This window comes from Delphinapterus leucas, chromosome 17, assembly GCF_059928025.1.
Source record: "Delphinapterus leucas isolate spDelLeu-1000000601 "Yukka" chromosome 17, BTC_Dleu_Yukka2, whole genome shotgun sequence".
NCBI classification, from domain to species: domain Eukaryota; kingdom Metazoa; phylum Chordata; class Mammalia; order Artiodactyla; family Monodontidae; genus Delphinapterus; species Delphinapterus leucas.
The window spans coordinates 221,525-238,152 of NC_143145.1; the positions used below are offsets into that span (position 1 = coordinate 221,525).

A 16,628-nucleotide genomic window follows, 5' to 3' on the forward strand; every position below is an offset into this window, starting at 1 on the left:
GGGGCACGTCGGCCGGGCTCGGACCCCAGGTCTCCGTTCCTGGTTGCACTGGCCCAATTTCGCTGCGGTAACTGGCAAAACAGACGCCCCCAAGCCCGTGGCCCTCGACCCTAAACATGTGTCCTCACTCTGGACACAGCAGCTCAGGGCACAGGAGCCGGCACCAAGAGCCTGCCCTGCCACCAGGTTCGCATGCCCACAGAGTCGGCGGACTAAGGACAGGTGGGGAGGGAAAGCTGGCAGAGAACGGACTGCCAGCTCCCCCATCAGCTGTGTGTCGTTAGGCAAGACGCAAAGCTCTCTGCGCTTAGTCACCCGTGAGGCGGAGAGGCCTCGTGCCTGTGAGTTAATGAGTTAACACGAGCCCGGCAGAGGGCCTGCACCTGGTAGTTCCACCTGTACCTTCTCTGCGCTCGGCTGAGGCCTGGTCGACAGCGTCTGGCCTGTAGGGGGCGCTCGAGGTGGTGCTTTGGGTCGTTAGGGACATAATACCAAGGGCTTTAACATGATCACATTCTTTTAAAAAAAAAACTTTATTCTTCGCTGCGTTGGGTCTTCGTTGCTGCGCGCGGGCTTTCTCTAGTTGTGGAGAGCAGGGGCTACTCTTCGTTGTGGCACGTGGGCTTCTCATTGCGGTGGCTTCTCTTGTTGCAGAGCACAGGCTCTAGGCAAGCAGGCTTCAGTAGCTGTGGCACTACAGGCTCAGTAGTTGTGGCACACGGGCTTAGTTGCTCCGCAGCATGTGGGATCTTCCTGGTCCAGGGCTCGAACCTGTGTCCCCTGCATTGGCAGGAGGATTCTTAACAACTGTGCCACCAAGGGAAGCCCCTAAAATGATCACATTCTTTTTTTACAACACTGTGTTAAGAAGCCAACACAAAAGTCTACACATGGAATGATTCAATGGGGAAAGTGGTCACATTCTGCCTCCTCTGTTTCTACTTCTAAATAGTTTTAATATAAAATCCTTCTACCGTTTCCTATTGACATCAATGATTAAAAAAATTTTTTTATGGAAGTATAGTTGACTTACAATGTTGTGCTAATTTCTTGTGTACAGCAAAGTGATTCAGTTATACATACATATACATTCTTTTTCATATTCTTTTCCATTACGGTTTATCACAGGATATTGAATATAGTTCCCTGTGCTCTACAGTAGGACCTTGTTGTTTGTCCATTCATTATATACTAGTTTGCATCTGCTCATCCCAAACTCCCAGTCCTTCCCTCCCCCACCCCCACCCCCTTGGCAACCACAAGTCTCTTCTCTATGTGTCTGTTTCATAGATATGTTCATTTGTATCGTATGCATTTTAGATTCCAAACATGTGATATCATATGGTATTTGTCTGACTTCACTTAGTACGATAATCTCTAGTTGCATAACATCACTGATTTTATTTTTTTGGGGGGGCCGTGTTGGGTCTTCATTGCTGCGTGTGGGCTTTCTCCAGTTGCGGAGAGCAGGGGCTATTCTTCATTGTGGTGCACGGGCTTCTCATTGTGGTGGCTTCTCTTGTTGCGGAGCATGGGCTCTAGGCGTGTGGGCTTCAGTAGTTGCAGCATGCGGGCTCAGTAGTTGCAGCACATGGGCTTAGTAGTTGCAGCACATGGGCTTAGTTGCTCCACGGTATGTGGGATCCTCCTGGACCAGGAAACGAACCCGTGTCCCCTGCATGGGCAGGTGGATTCTTAACCACTGTGTCACCAGGGAAGTCCTCACTGTGATTTTTAAAAATATTTATTTATTTGGTTGTGCCGGGTCTTAGTTGCAGCTCGAGGGCTCCTTACTTGTGGCATGCGAACTCTTAGTTGCAGCAAGCATGTAGGATCTAGTTCCCTGACCAGGGATCGAACCTGGGCCCCCTGCATTAGGAGCGCAGAGTCTTAACCACTTAGCCACCAGGGAGGTCCCAACATCAGTGATTTTTTAATCAAGAAAAAAAATGAAACACAGCAGTTGCTCTGGTCTGAATGTTTGTGTCCCCAAAATGTATATGTATATGTTGAAATCCTAATGCCCAGTGTGAGGATGTTATGAGGTGGGGCCTTTGGGAGTGCTTCGGTCATGAAGGTGGAGTCCCCCTGATAAGAGACCCCACAGAGCTCCCTTGCCCCTTCCTCCACGTGAGGACACAGAAGTCGTCAGCCAGGAAGAGGGCCTCACCCGCCCCTGCTGGCCCCCTGACCTCGGACATCCGGCCTCCGCACTGTGAGAAATCAATGTCTGTTGTCTTACAGGCTGCCCGGTCTGTGGTGCTTTGTTTGCCCAAGAAAAACTTGGCACGCCCACCCGGAAGATGCATGTTCTGCTGCCATTAGACAGACCCTCATATCAGGAAGAGTTACATGAACAGAGCTGTGTTAACACAGAGACAGCACAGAGCGTAAACGTCAAGTCCGGTCAAGACAGTTTCTCCATGACCGTCTATGGGCAAAGGAGCTTTTTGAATCTTTTTATTTTTTTGTTTGTTTTACATTTTTAGCTTTTCCAAACGTATCATAATGAGCACATGTTCCTGACACATGCCCAGTGGTCGAGGAAGACATCACAGCACAGTGACTGACAGGAAAGCCTCCATCACTGGTGGAGGCAGATGTGGTGCTCAGCTCACCTGTGCATGTTTCTGAGCAGGCCTGGGCAACAGCGAGCACAGCCCGGTCCAGCTCCTGTTCTCAGGGGACCAGAGCCCAAGGATGCCAGCTGACGCTGAAGGAGACCTGGGGAGTCTGCACTCCTCAGCTGAGCCAAGACGGGGCCCCACCTGCAGCCTGGCCTCTGAAGCTCTAGCTCCGAGCGCACAGCAGCACCTTAGGGTGGCCTCCTCTGTGCCCTTGGCCCACACCTAACTTGCTAGGACCCTCACTCAGGGAAAGGCCTTAATTAACCGAGATCATGGGAGTGTTCTGGAAACAGCATAGAGCAAACACTGCCGCTCTTGATGGGTCGTGACATGGAGCAGGGGGCAGGAAGGGGGCGCTGGGGAAGGGCAGGTGCCAGGTGGGCACCCAAGCTCATTTTCTGTTTTCAGAGGAGGTTCCTGCATGATGCTCAGGCCTATTAATACTACCAGACCTGTGACCTGGTTTCGTGGCAGACCATGGAGGCAGGGACACGCCAGGCCCCTACCTGGGGTGTGGTTATGCTGGAGGGTGCAGGGCTGGCCACGGGCTCTGCACACTCCCACCCTAGAGGCACCCAGGTGAGGCCCCTGCTCCCGTCTCCCCTGCCGCCGCCAACTCCACCAGACTCCCAATTCCTACCCTGCTGCCCTACGCTCTGCTATCAACACAGCATCCAGTGTGATCCTTTGAAAACAACTGTCACATCACACTCATTTCACTCAGAATTGAGCCAAAGCTCTTCGAGAGGCCCTCAGGGCTGCCCCCTGTGCCCTCCACTCACCTTGCCCCCACTTGGCTGCAGCCACGTGGCCTGTGCACCATAGGCTGCTCCCTCCGCCTCGCCTCCCTTAAGTCTTTGCTCAGGTACCATGTTCTCAAGGAGGCGCAACCCATGCCCTGATTTTTTTTTTTTTTTTTGGCTGCGTCTGGTTTTCGTTGCAGCGTTCAGGCTTCTTTCTAGTTACAGCGCACGGGCTCCAGAGCACGTGGGCTCTGTAGTTTGCGGCACGTGGGCTCAGCAGTTGTGGCACGCAGGCTTAGTTGCCCCATGGCATGTGGGATCTTAGTTTCCCGACCAGTGATCGAACCCGCGTCCCCTGCGTTGGAAGGGGACCACTTGACCACTTGACCACTGGGCCACCAGGGAGGTCCCCCCACGACCCAATTTAAAATGACAGCCCAGTTCTCCCACAGCCTTGCCCCCCGTCTCCAAAGGCTGCTCTACCTCCTGCGCCACTTCCCATCCTCCCACGAGCTACACCACTTGTTTGTATTATGCACTTCGTAATGCCTCCCTCGCCCCACTAGAATGCTCTCCATAAGGTCAGGGATTTAAGACAGGGGAATGAAATGTGCACCCTGAAGCACAGGGTTCCCCAAATCACAGGAGCAAGAGCTCAGTCGTTAGGTGGGGGCAGCCTGAGCAACCTCTGTGTCCTCACAAAGGCCTTGGCCTGGACCCCAGACTGTGACTAGACCACACATGGCCACACCGGAGCAGTGGGTACCCTTACCTGGCAACAAGACCAACTGACAGCTGGGGGGACGGGGCCTGCAGTTTGATGCCTACCCAGGAGAACATATTTTGTGTAGCTGCTTTACTTCCAAAAAGAGGGAAAGACACAGCTGTCTTCTTCACTTAGAGAAATGCACGATTATACTCAAACACTCACTGGAGTGCCTCCTGGGAAGGGCGGCCTTTGCTCTGGAGACACCTGTCTGAGCCAGCTATCCCCGGTGACCAGAAGGGGACTGGCGAGCAAGGCTCAGTCCTGCAGTTTGCGCTCGCACCTCTTCTCCAGGTCAGCCATCTCCTTCAGGACCATGGCCACACCGAACCGCAGCTCCTGGAACTTGGCCGTGGGGACCTCGAAGCGGAGGGCCGACCCATCCGAGAGCTTCAGCTGCATCAGGACGCTTGGCTGCAGGGAGCGGGCCAGGGCGCTGGTGGAGATGGCCACGTCCACCCTCCACCGAAAGTCAGCAACATGGGGCAGCCAGGCCCCCTGCTGCCTGGCCGCAGAGTCAAGGAGAGGCCGCTGGCTCCCAAACACCACACTGGCCAAGTCCACGACCAGGTCTTCGGGGATGCAGAGCTCCTGGAGCTGGTTCTTGAAGGCATCGGGCTTCAGGCTGGCCGGGGGCAGCCGGAGGGCCTGCTGGAGCAGGGTGTGTGTGCCAGCGATCAGGGCACCCAGCCGCTCCTCAGGCAGGTCTGCGCCAGCCCCGAGGCGCTGCACACCCTCACGGCAGTCTTCCCCCTGCAGGCTGCTGACCACCAGCTTCAGCAACTTTCTGAATGTGCCCCTGTCCAGGTCCCTCAGGAGCTGGGGCATTGCTGCCACCTCTGGAGGCAGCTGGGCGCCCAGGAAACTCATGCAGCCACTGTGACTGTCACCAGGGCGATGCAGGTGTGGAGCTGCAGGACCCATGGCAGACATCGCTGCTTCCTGCTCTTTGACCGGCAGCCCAGGTAGGAGGTCCCAGCCGCAACTGCCTGGAAGGGGGGTGGAAGAGAAGCCCAGTGACTCCCATGTCCTTTGGGCCAGTGAATGAGGACTGATATGGTCTCCACCTCCCAGATGCTGATGGTGTGAACCACTGATGACAGCCAGCATGACGGAAGGTGCCCTGGAAGCAGGTGGCGGAGGGGCCCCTCTCCAGTTCCTGGAAGAGGGGAGGCAGGAGCCGGCAGAAAAGGGAGATGAGGTGGGGAGGAGAGAAGGAAGAGAATCAGGAAACAGGAGAGCAACATAAGTTCTCCAAATAAATAACGGATTAAAGAATGAGGGAGAAGAAAGGTCCAGAGAACACAAGGACACAACAGCCACTGCCGCTGCCACTGACCGCTCCAAGATCACTCAGCTACGCCACCTCCAAGCCGCACACGGCTCTGCACGAGCGGGTTAACGTTCTCACCCCACCAACAAGGAAATCGAGGCGGAAACAACTGCTCAAGTCAAGGACTAGAACCCAGGCCCGTCCACTCAGAAGTCCCTGCAGCGGGGGGGGGACCAGACGGCGTTCCTTAGGCAGGAAGGGCTGAGGTGCAGGTGTTAAGAGAGGTGGGTGCAGTACCTGGAGAAAAGGGCTAAGACGTCACCTGAAGGACAGCACGACCCCACGCTTCTGCAGGAGCGCCCGGCCCATCGCAGCCGCGCCAGGTGCCGAGCAGAGCTGTCCCCAGGGCGCCCCCACCCCTGGCCTGCGGGCCTCAGCGCGGCGGGCCCGGGCGCATAGGGAACTCCCCACCGGTTTCCTCGTACCCCAGTCTCCCGGGAAGGCCGGGCCCCCTCACCCCGGCTGCCAACGACCACCCACGGGTTTTCCTTCAGGGCCTGGCCAGTATCGGGACAGCATTCCGCAGCCCCGCCGCCTGCCGCTCAGGCCCTGGTCCCTGGAGGCCAGCGCGCTGCCCCCCGGCCCGGAGAAAAGAGCGCCCCGAGGCGGCCACCCAAGCTCTTCCGAGCCGCCGCCCCGGCCGCGGTCAGTGCCCTGCGGTCCGGTCCCGAGCTGCCGGATCGGCCTCCTGCCTCCAGAGCGTTCGCCGCCTCGCGAGCAGGGAGACCCATACCCACCCCCGCTTCCCGCTGCGCCCCCGTACCTGGCGCGGGGTCCCAAGCGGAGCAGAAAGGCGCTCGCGGCCGGAAGCGCAGCCTGGTTCCCGGAAGCGCGGCCTGGTTCCCGGAAGCGACCTAGAGACCCCTGCCCCCTTCGGGGGGCACCTCTAGGACAGCGGGAGGACCCGCCCTCGGTGATCCGCGGCCTGTGGGGCGGGGCCTAGGCCGCCGGGTTGGTCTTACGGGTCCGACCGCGCAGGACACACTTCCGGTTGTCCTCCGCTCGGATGGCTGCTTCCTCGTTTGGACTCGAAAAGTGGGGGGTCTCCGCCGGGGTCTGGGGGCACGGGGGTGGGGGGCCTGGGGGTGGGGGGGTGCCCAGTACAGACCTTGGGCGGGGAGGCTCGCCTGCACAAAAATGCGCGCGAACTTTGCCTCTCAGTTGTTCACTTTGAATAGGTGATTTGATGGGATGTGCATTTATCTCCATAAAGTGGTATTTTAATGTCAGGGCTTCCCTGGTGGTGCAGTTATTAAGAATCCTCCTGCCAATTCAGGGGACATGGGTTCGAGCCCTGGTCCGGGAAGATCCCACATGCCACGGAGCAACTAAGCCCCTGCGCCACAACCACTGAGCTACTGAGCCTGCGCTCTAGAGCTCACAAGCCACAACTACTGAGCCCCCGTGCCAGAACTACTGAAGCCCACGCGCCTAGAGCCTGTGCTCTTCAACAAGAGAAGCCACAGCAATGAGAAGCCTGTGCACCACAATGAAGAGTAGCCCCTGCTCACCACAACCAGAGAAAAGCCCACGCACAGCAAAGAAGACCCAACACAGCCAAAAATAAAATTTTTAAAAAGGCTAAAAACAAAACGATATCTTTTCTAAATCCATGTGATCCAAAAGCAAGAAATATCGACTTGTAAAAGATAGCTATAGAAAAACCACAATACTTGCTTCTGTTCCCATACTTATTAAACAAATTCCAGGGAGTCAGGAGAAAAAGGCAGCCCTTTTCTTCCATTTATCCTGAATTTTGTTCTCTTTTTGCCCATTTCCCTCCCATAAAATATCCAGGGCCTTCCCTTTCCCTTACTACCTTCTTCAACTTCTGTTACCTAGAAGCTTGAAGAAACCAGCCTATCACTAAGTCCAATTTTCTGACCATTAATTTATAAGCTTTTAGCAAATAACTTGTCCTTTAATAATTGTAAGTCAGAATTTAAAAAATCAAATTAAATGTTCAACTTAAGCTAGACAAAAATACCAAACCTAAAGGAAGTAGAAAGAAATAATAAAGAGAAAATGAACTGGGACTTTCCTGGTGGTGCAGTGGTTAAGAATCTGCCTGCCAATGCAGGGGACACGGGTTCAAGCCCCGGTCTGGGAAGATCCCACGTGCCGCGGAGCAACCAAGCCCTGGCGCCACGACTACTAAGCCTGTGCTCTAGAGCCCACGTGCCTAGAGCCCATGATCCGCAACAGGAGAGGCCACCGCAATGAGAAGCCCGTGCACCGCAACAAAGAGTAGCTCCCACTCACCGCAACTAGAGAAAACCCATGCGCAGCAACGAAGACCCAACACAGCCAAATTAAATAAAAATAAATAAAAACAGGGAATTCCTTGGCAGTCCAGTGGTTAGAACTCGGCACTTTCACTGTCGGCAGGGTTCAGTCCCTGGTGGGGGAACTAAGATCCCTCAGTGGTGCGCCAAAAAAAAAAAAAGGAAACAGAGTGGATGAATAAATCCAAAAGCAGATTCTTTGAAAAAGACACCAAAAGCACATGACAAAACAAAACTAGAAATATTGGACCACATTAAAATTAAGAACTTTTGTGCTCCAAATGATACTATCAAGACAGTGAAAAGACAACGCACGGAAGTGTGAAAATATTCGAAAACCATATATTTGAAATAAGGGACTTGTATCCAGAACATATAAATAACTCTCACAATTCAACAGTAAAAAGATAAATAATTTAAAAATTGGAAAAGGATTTGAATAGGTATTTGGGCAAAAAATATATACAGATGGTCCACAAGCACGTGAAAAGATGCTCAACATAATTAGCTCTCAGGGATATGCAAGTCACAACCACAAGGAGATACGCCTCGCCGGGCCTAGACGGACAGTAACTAGGGCTGGAGACTCGAGCCCTCAAGGGCCGCAGTCCCAGCGGATGCAGGATGAGACCGGATCCCTGGGAAAGTTTGACACGTGCTCGAGAAGTCAGCCTGGAGATACAGGATTTTCGTTCCCACTGAGCTGCGTTCTGAGGGGCTTCCCTAGACCGAGCATATCGCGGAAGCCGCCTGGGCCATCTCCGCCTCCGCAGGCCCAGCTGCCCTTAGCTGAGGGGACCTCAGTCACATCCGCCCTTAACCAACATCAGACGGCTGCCCGCGCCTTGCGGAGACCCGGACGCCCCCAAGAGGCCGAGCCCACCCGCGGGACTGGCCGCACCGCCGGAAGTAGTCCCGGGGCGGGGCCTGCGCGTACGCCCTCGAGTCGCTCTAGGACGCAGGGAAGACCGTCGACTCTATGGTGCTCGGCGTCCCGCCCTCCTCGGTCCGCTGTGGCAGAGGGGCTGGGGAAACCGAGGGTTGGAGAGCGGGGTTCCGGGCGGGGTCCCGGCGGTTCTCTTTCAGCCCTTGACTTGGGGATCGCTAGGCCCCAGCATCGTGAGCAGTGGCGGCTGCCGCAGGGTGGAGGCGACTTGGCCCCAGGGGACGTTCCCCTGCGGTCGGTCCAACGGAGGCGGGCACAGGGCTGCTTATTGGCTGGTGAGGCGGGCGGCCGACGGGAGTCGGCTAACGAGGCCTCCCGGGTGGGCCGGGTTCCGAGTGCAGGGCCTGCCGAGCGTAAAGGAGTCGCGCGGGCTGCGATACAATTGTAGGCGTGGGACGGTCGCTGACTCCACTGAGGCACTTGATCACCCAACTTGAAGAGGCCCTGGTCCCCTGGGGCTTGTTAAGGTCTGCGCAGATGACGAGGGAGGCGGCACCCTGGGGTCTGAGGACTGTAGGGACGGTCCTTGGTGGCGGGGACCCTCATGGACCAGCTGGGGTCTGTGGAGAGTCAGAACTACTTTTGGTAGCCCTTGGGAGGGCTTCTGGGTGGCTGTGGCTAAAGATAAAATGCACAGCACGAGCCGAGGAGCTGTAAGTCAGAACCTGGGCCTTGTCACTAACTGAAGGAAACAGTTATCTCCTAAGCACTCAGAGCTCATAGAGATATTGCTGCCCGTTGGGCATGAACCTGGTAAGATCCACGTGATGAGAACAGTATCTGACATTCATTGAGTACCTGCCACGTGCCAGGTTGTGCTGAGTGCCCCACACGCACCAGGCAGGTATTAACATCACCATCTTACAGATAAGAAGACTAAGGTTGGAGGTTACACAGATTGTCTATGACTGCATACTAAGTGAATTCAGATCCATCTGTCCGGCCCCAAACCCACGCTTCTGTTATTCCCCCCAGGGACTCACAGTGGGTGCGGTTGGGCTTCTGTGAGGACAGATGAGAGACTGCAGGTGTGCTACCGAATAGTTTGGAGTCACTCTAAAGCTTCATCAACCCTAAACTTACTTCCCAAAAGGGCAAGAGAAATGACTTTAACTCAGCAGAAACTTGTTCACTCATTAGAGGAAGTCTGAGGAAACCTCCATTCTGCTTAGACTCCAAGCCTCAGAGGAAAAAAGAAAGTGGACACGTGAAGATCCGGATGTGTGCAGACGCCACCCAGGCACTGTCTGGGAGACCTGTGGCCAGACAGCCGAGGGCAGTGACCACATCTGTAGTCTGATCCCTACAATGGGGATGGAAACAGCAGCTGTCAGTGCTTGGAGCCACTGAAATTTGAATCTTAAGACCCACTCCCAGATCTCCCAGCTTCCCCTGAAACTTGTGTTCAAAGAGGGCTGCATTCCTGGCAGCAGCACTGGTACCACTGACAATGGATGGGCCCTTGGTGGGTTCCCCTGTGCCCTGGCTCTCTGCTCTTCTGTGTCCACTTCCTGGAGGACAGGGCACCTGATCTCAGCACCAGGGCAAACCTGAGGAGCAGACCAGGGTTGGTGAGCCTGTCTCTGGACAGCCTCCCTCTGGCTCCCTAACCACAGGGGCCCCACTCCGCCACAAGCTGCACGAGAGCTTCTCTACCCTCAAATCCTACGTGAAGGAAATGGATCATGAGGTTTGGGTGATCAAGAAACTGATTTACAATCTCTGAGGAACAGAGAAGCCTCTATATTATGCCCGGGATACAGCTGAGATGAGCCTCACCGAGCACCTCTCCGGATCCCACACAGTCCTCATTCCTGGATGGCCTGAAGATTAACTCTGAAGCCCTCCTTGACGATGCCTCATTCCTCAAAACCTGCAAACGCTCCACGGCCTCCAGGACAGAGCCCATAGTCTCCAGGAGACAAAAAGCCAGGCCCTGCCAGCTCCAGAGTCACATTCCCATCTTTGCTATGTTGCACCTTTGCTTGTGCAGCTTCTGTCCCCTTGTGCCGTCATCCCACCGTCTGCAAGGCAGTTCCACTCCTCCTTCATCAAGCCTTCCTGGCCTCTACCACTGCCTCCACCGCACTCCTGTGTTACCCCCAACAGGACCCGAGGAAGCACCTGACTGGCTGCGTCTCCCTCTCCCCACGAGGAGCCCACAGTTGAGGACAGGACTCAGAAATACCCCTTCCCGTTCCCTTCTTGACCTGTGTGAGGCAACACCTTGCTCCTCCCCCCAGGCCTGACAATGGGGAGCCCCTGGGCCGGCACCCTGCTGGCCTTCATCTGCACCTCCCGACTTCTGAAGACCCGGTGTTCCTGGCTCAGCCTGGTGGGAAGGAGGTCTGGGTGGCTGTGCCTCACACCTGTTCCTCTCAGGCCTTCCTCCTTTCCCCTTGGATTGGGTCAACTTGGGAAATCTGATTCAAAACTTTTTTTTTCTCATTAAACCTTGTTTTAACGGGTCTCAAAATTCTGTGACAGAGTTTTGGTCCAGTTGTTTCCATTAAAAAGTTCTGATTTGGGGACTTCCCTGGTGGTCCAGTGGCTAAGACTCCACACTCCCAATGCAGGGGACCCAGGTTCAATCCCTGGTCAAGGAACTAGATCCCACGTGCCGCAACGAAGATCCCGTGTGCCGCAGCTAGGACCCAGCGCAGCCAAATAAATATTTTTAAAAAAGTAGTTCTGATTTTAAAAACTAGTAACTTAAAATTGCCATGCAACACCCCTGCAACAATGGTCCACAAAACATTCTCTTTTTCTTCTGAAGATTTTATGATGCATTGTTCTCATTAGCCAGTCTTTTACTATTAAACCAAAATGGCCAATTGAGACTGTCCTGAGACCGTTCTTTCACCACAGGCTAAGAGTGGGTGGCAGGTATTAGGGACAATACAGTTGATCCTTGAACAACACAGGTTTGAACTGTGGGTCCACTTATATGCAACTTTTTTTTTTCCAATAAAAAAATCTGGGGTTGTTGAATCTGCAGATACGGAACTAAAGTTATACTCGGATCTTCAACTGCATGAAGAGTTAGTGCCCCTAATCCCCACGTGGCTCAAGGGTTAAGTGTATTCGTTTAGCCTTCTGAACTTTCTTGCCAGCTCCAGCAGACTTCTCGCCTACTGCTTTGATGACACTCACAGCTGCCGTCCATCTCATGTCACAAATACCAAAATGGCCCAGAGAAGGATCGTCAGAGAAGCTCTCAACACACATGGGCTTGCTGGGGACCATTTCAACGAATGAAGCATCACGAGGTTTCAAGAATCTGGGGCCATCTTCCAGACTCTTCCCAGAACAGTGATCAACATTCTTCACCTCAGTAGACTTGCAAGCAACAGGTGCCCAGCCAGTGTGGACACAGCCTGGATGACTCAGGACAGTCACCTGGGCTGTGAAGCCAGCCACCTGCGTTGCTGGATCATTTTTGCTGTTGCCACGATGAGCATCTTTAACAGACACGTTCTTGACACTGAAGTCCACACTCCCCAAGAAGAGCTTCACTCAAAGCTACCGCTGTGCATGTGGACAAAGGTAACCACTCCACTGGGTTTGAGAACCCCCATCTCCTCTCATCCCACAGGCTTGGTGCCAATGCACCAATTGTGTGGATGTGCTGGAGGGGTGGACGCGAGGGCTTGTCAGCTGGACGAGCTGTGGGCAGCTCGGTTCCACTGCACTGCCACCTCTACCAGGTATTTTCCATCCCTCCTGGCTGCAGGGGGCTCAGTGGAGCCCATCTTGTTAATACCTGCAGTTAGTGGTGTCACACCAGTGTGTAAGCCAGAGGGCCTGCTCAGGGAGGGGTCTGCCCATTCTTGGAGACAGAAGCAACAACAACCAGGACAGCACAGACAGCCTGAGATGCGCCTGTGGTCATGTTTTCAATAATGTCTCTGTGTCCTGGGGCGTCACTGATGGTCACAGAATGCTGGCTGGTCTTGGGTCGCCCCAGGGAGGTTGGTGGGGACATGGCGCTCATGCTGAGCTTGAAGCCACGTAGGGGAGCCCTTCCCATCCCCACAGGCTCCCTCCCCACCCCCCACAGTTCTCCACAGCTCCTTTGTTACTCCCACCATAGCTGTGAGGCAGACAGCCAGGAGAGGTGGACGCACCTGAGCTCCGTATCCAGCAACGACGACGTCTTTTCCTTGCCCGTTTAAGCTTAGGCTTAGTGGTGGTTTTTATTTATTTATTTTTTGTAAGGAAATGGAGATCCATTTTTTTGGTTTGCTTTGTTTTTATAAATTTATTTATTTATTTTTGGCTGCATTGGGTCTTCATTGCTGCACATGGGCTTTCTCTAGTTTTGGCGAGCGGGGGCTACTCTTTGTTGCAGTGCATGGGCTTCTCATCGCGGTGGCCTCTCTTGTTGCGGAGCATGGGCTCCAGGTGAGCGGGCTTCAGCAGTTGTGGCTCACGGGCTCTAGAGCGCAGGCTCAGTAGTTGTGGCACACGGGCTTAGTTGCTCCGTGGCATGTGGGATCTTCCCAGACAAGGGCTCGAATCTGTGTCCCCTGCATTGGCAGGCGGATTCTTAACCACTGCACCACGAGGGAAGCCCTAGTGGTGGTTTTTAAACGCCTGTGTCTGGGAGCAAATCCACTGTGGAAAAAGCCGGAAACTTTTCAACAACCATTTTATGTAAACAACCAACTATTCCGTTATACCTACAGTTTGAAATTCACAGTGGCTTTCTAGCCTTTATTTTCTACCGTAAGGACCTTATTATATACGTCATTACCATTAATTACTTCGGGGAGGATTGAGCTGCAAGTGCACGTTCTTTCACAGATTTTAGAATGCGGCGTTTGCTGCAGCCAGTGATCCACTTGACTGTGGAGGCGGGGTAACTCCCCTTTTGCATGCTTCCAGATTTTAGAAACTTAGTACAGAAATGTAGGAAGCTGTCAGCTGCTCTCCATTTGCGCAGCCCAAACCCAACGCAGCCAAAAGTAAATTAAAATAAATAAATAAAAATAAATCTTCTCTAGTGAGGTATCCGTTCACATGTTTTGCCTGACTGTCCCTTCTCTTTGTCCCTTTCCTCACAGCAGGAGACCCAAAGGGAGCATTGGGATGGATTATGGGCTCGTGTTTTCAGGCTAGAGGAGACAAGTGGATGACACTGAATGATGGGGTTTCGCGGAGGGCAATGGAGAGGAGGACCCGGACGTGTGTCCAGCAGCCTCCCAGCCTCTCGGGCCACCTTAGCCCCTCCCACCTGGGCTGGACCCAGAGATGAGTGCCCAGGGCTCCTTGGGGGGAGTCTCACCTTCTGTTCCCCAGGGTTACTAGCCGGAGCGCAGGCAATGGCTCGGGACACTTGTGGACCCACGTCTGTGTTCAGGGAAGCCGGACAGTTTGGTGGGCACAGCTGCTCAATGAGGCCATGTCCTCAGGTGTGTCCAGGGCAGGGACTGGCTCCCAGGACCCGTGCACTGTCCAGGACGTCTGCCTGCGCCTTAGGTCTGGGATCATCCTACCGCAAGGAGTGGGGGCCCTGGGTGCTGCTCACCGTGAGGAGGAGACCCAGCTGGGAGGACACAGAGTTGGCTCACAAAGAAGGCAGGAGGCTGTCCTGGAAGCCTTGGACCCCTCTGTCCCCAGGACTTTCTCTCCTCTCTATCTCTCTGTGGAGGCTGGCTCCTCTGCTTCTCCACGTGGGGCCCCTCACCCTGGCACTAAGTGCATTGTCTGTGTCACTAGCCCTTGCAGGGACAGGCATCTGCCCCTCAGCTGTACAGAGGCTCAGAGAGCCTGCAGCACCCTGTCCAGTCAGCATGGCCTGGGGGAGGCTCCAGGACAGGCACATGGACCAGTGTGGAGGTCCCTCAAGGCAGCAAGTACCTGTTTAACTGTAAACTCCCCTCATATGGGATGTAACGGGTACAAGAAAGGCTCTGGTCATGGGCAAAGGGGGCATTCTGGGTGCCTGCCCTTGCCAGATGCTCCCTGTTAAACAAACGCCCCCCCACACCCAGTTCTTGCCGTGGGTGGCCCTGCTCTGCGGGAGACATGATGCCCTTAGACCAGAGTGCAGGCAGAGGCAAAGCCAGCTGTATTCCCATCTGCAGGGGAAGCCAGTGATCTGTGAGGTGGCCAGGTCTCAAAGAACAGAAGAATCAAATGTACAGAGAAAAGCAGATGGAGAAATGGATCCGTGGGTTCGTGGATTCGTGCAGAATTGCTGCAGTTAGTGCTGGTCCCCGGAGCTTTCTTCTCCTGAAACCCAAATGGGCTGCGTGTGGCAAAGATTTCTTGAATATGACACCAAAGCACACACAACAAAAGCAAAAATAGGTAAATTGGACTACATCAGACAAACTTTCTGTGCATCAAAGGACACAATCAAGAGAGTGAAAAGGCAACGCACAGAATTGGAGAAAATATTTACAAATCCTATATCTAATAAGAGGTTAATATCCAAAATATATTAAGAACTCCAACTCAACAACAACAAAAAAAACAAATACCAGATTTAAAAATGGGCAAAGGGGCTTCCCTGGTGGCGCAGTGGTTGAGAGTCCGCCTGCTGATGCAGGGGACGCGGGTTCGTGCCCCAGTCCGGGAGGATCCCACATGCCGCGGAGCGGCTGGGTCCGTGAGCCATGACCGCTGAGCCTGCGCATCCGGAGCCTGTGCTCCGCAACGGGAGAGGCCACAACAGTGAGAGGCCCGCGTACTGGGAAACAAAAAAACAAAAAAAACCCCAAAAAACAAAAACATTAAAAATGGGCAAAGGACTTGAGCAGACATTTCTCCAAAGATGATGGACAAATGGCCAACGAAGCGACAAAAAGATGCTAAACATCACTAATAATTAGGGAAATGCTAATGAAAACCACAATGAAATGCCATTTCACACCCATTAGGATGGTGCCTATAAAAAAAATAAAACAATTGTTGGTGAGGATGTGGAGAAACTGGAACTCATGGACACTTTTGGTAGAAATGTAAATTGGTGCAGCCTCTGTGGAAAATAGTATGGAGGTCCCTCAAAATATTAAAAATAAACTACCATTTGGGGACTTCCCTGGTGGCACAGTGGTTAAGAATCCACCTGCCAGCGCAGAGGACACGGGTTCGAGCCCTGGTCCGGGAAGATCCCACATGCCGCGGAGCAACTAGGCCTGCTGCCACAACTACTGAGCTGCGCGCCAAGAGCCCGTGCTCCGCAACAAGAGAAGCTAACACAATGAGAAGGCTGGCACCGCAACAAAGAGTAGCCCCCGCTCGCCGCAACTAAAGAAAGCCCATGCACAGCAACGAAGACCCAATGCAGCCAAAAATAAATAAATTTATTAAAAAAACACCAAAAAACTACCATTTGATCCAGCAATCCCATCTCTGGGTATATACCCAAAAGAACTGACAGACGGATCTCAAAGAGATATTTGCACACCCATGTTCATAGCAGCATTATTCATAATAGTGAAGCAACCCAAGTGTCCATCGACGAAGGGATAAACAAAATGTGGTGTGTATATATAATGGAATATTACTCAGCCTTAAAACAGAAGGAAATTCTGACACATGCTACAACATAGATGACCCTGGAGGACATTATGTTGAGTGAAATAAGTCAGTCACAAAAAGACAAATACATTCCACTTATATGAGGTATCTAAAGTAATCAAATTCATAAAAATGGAAAGTAGAGTGATGGTTGCCAGTGGCTGACGGGAGGGAGGAATAAGAAGTTGTTTAATGGGCAGAGAGGTTTAGTTTTGCAAGATCTGGATCTGGAGCGCTGTTGCACAACATTTTGAATATACTTACCACTACTAAGCCGTTCACTTAAAGATGATTAAGATGGTAATTTTATGGTGTGTGTGTGTGTGTGTGTGTGTTACCACAATTTAAACAAAGACTGGCCATGTCAAGAGTCTGTGAGGATGTGCAGGAAATGAAAC

The 16,628-nt window shown here is 53.4% G+C and overlaps 1 protein-coding gene and 1 non-coding gene across 2 annotated transcripts; both read right to left on the reverse strand.

The window, feature by feature from the left end:
• Nucleotides 1-1,259: 1,259 nt before the first annotated feature.
• COMMD5 (COMM domain containing 5) lies at nucleotides 1,260-6,350 on the reverse strand. Its single transcript, XM_022555472.3, has 2 exons — nucleotides 6,233-6,350; nucleotides 1,260-5,125 (listed from the first exon to the last, which is right to left on the reverse strand). Exon 2 carries the CDS (start codon nucleotides 5,067-5,069, stop codon nucleotides 4,395-4,397), a length of 675 nt encoding a protein of 224 aa, XP_022411180.3. The 5' UTR covers nucleotides 5,070-5,125; nucleotides 6,233-6,350; the 3' UTR covers nucleotides 1,260-4,394.
• TRNAR-CCU (transfer RNA arginine (anticodon CCU)) lies at nucleotides 1,840-1,912 on the reverse strand. The gene has a single exon. It is a non-coding gene; the product is annotated as a tRNA-Arg (tRNA).
• Nucleotides 6,351-16,628: the final 10,278 nt, after the last annotated feature.

Coding starts and splice junctions, on each gene's coding strand:
- COMMD5 (XM_022555472.3), bottom strand. CDS start 5,069: ATGTCTGCCATGGGTCCTGCAGCTCCACACCTGCATCGCCCTGGTGAC.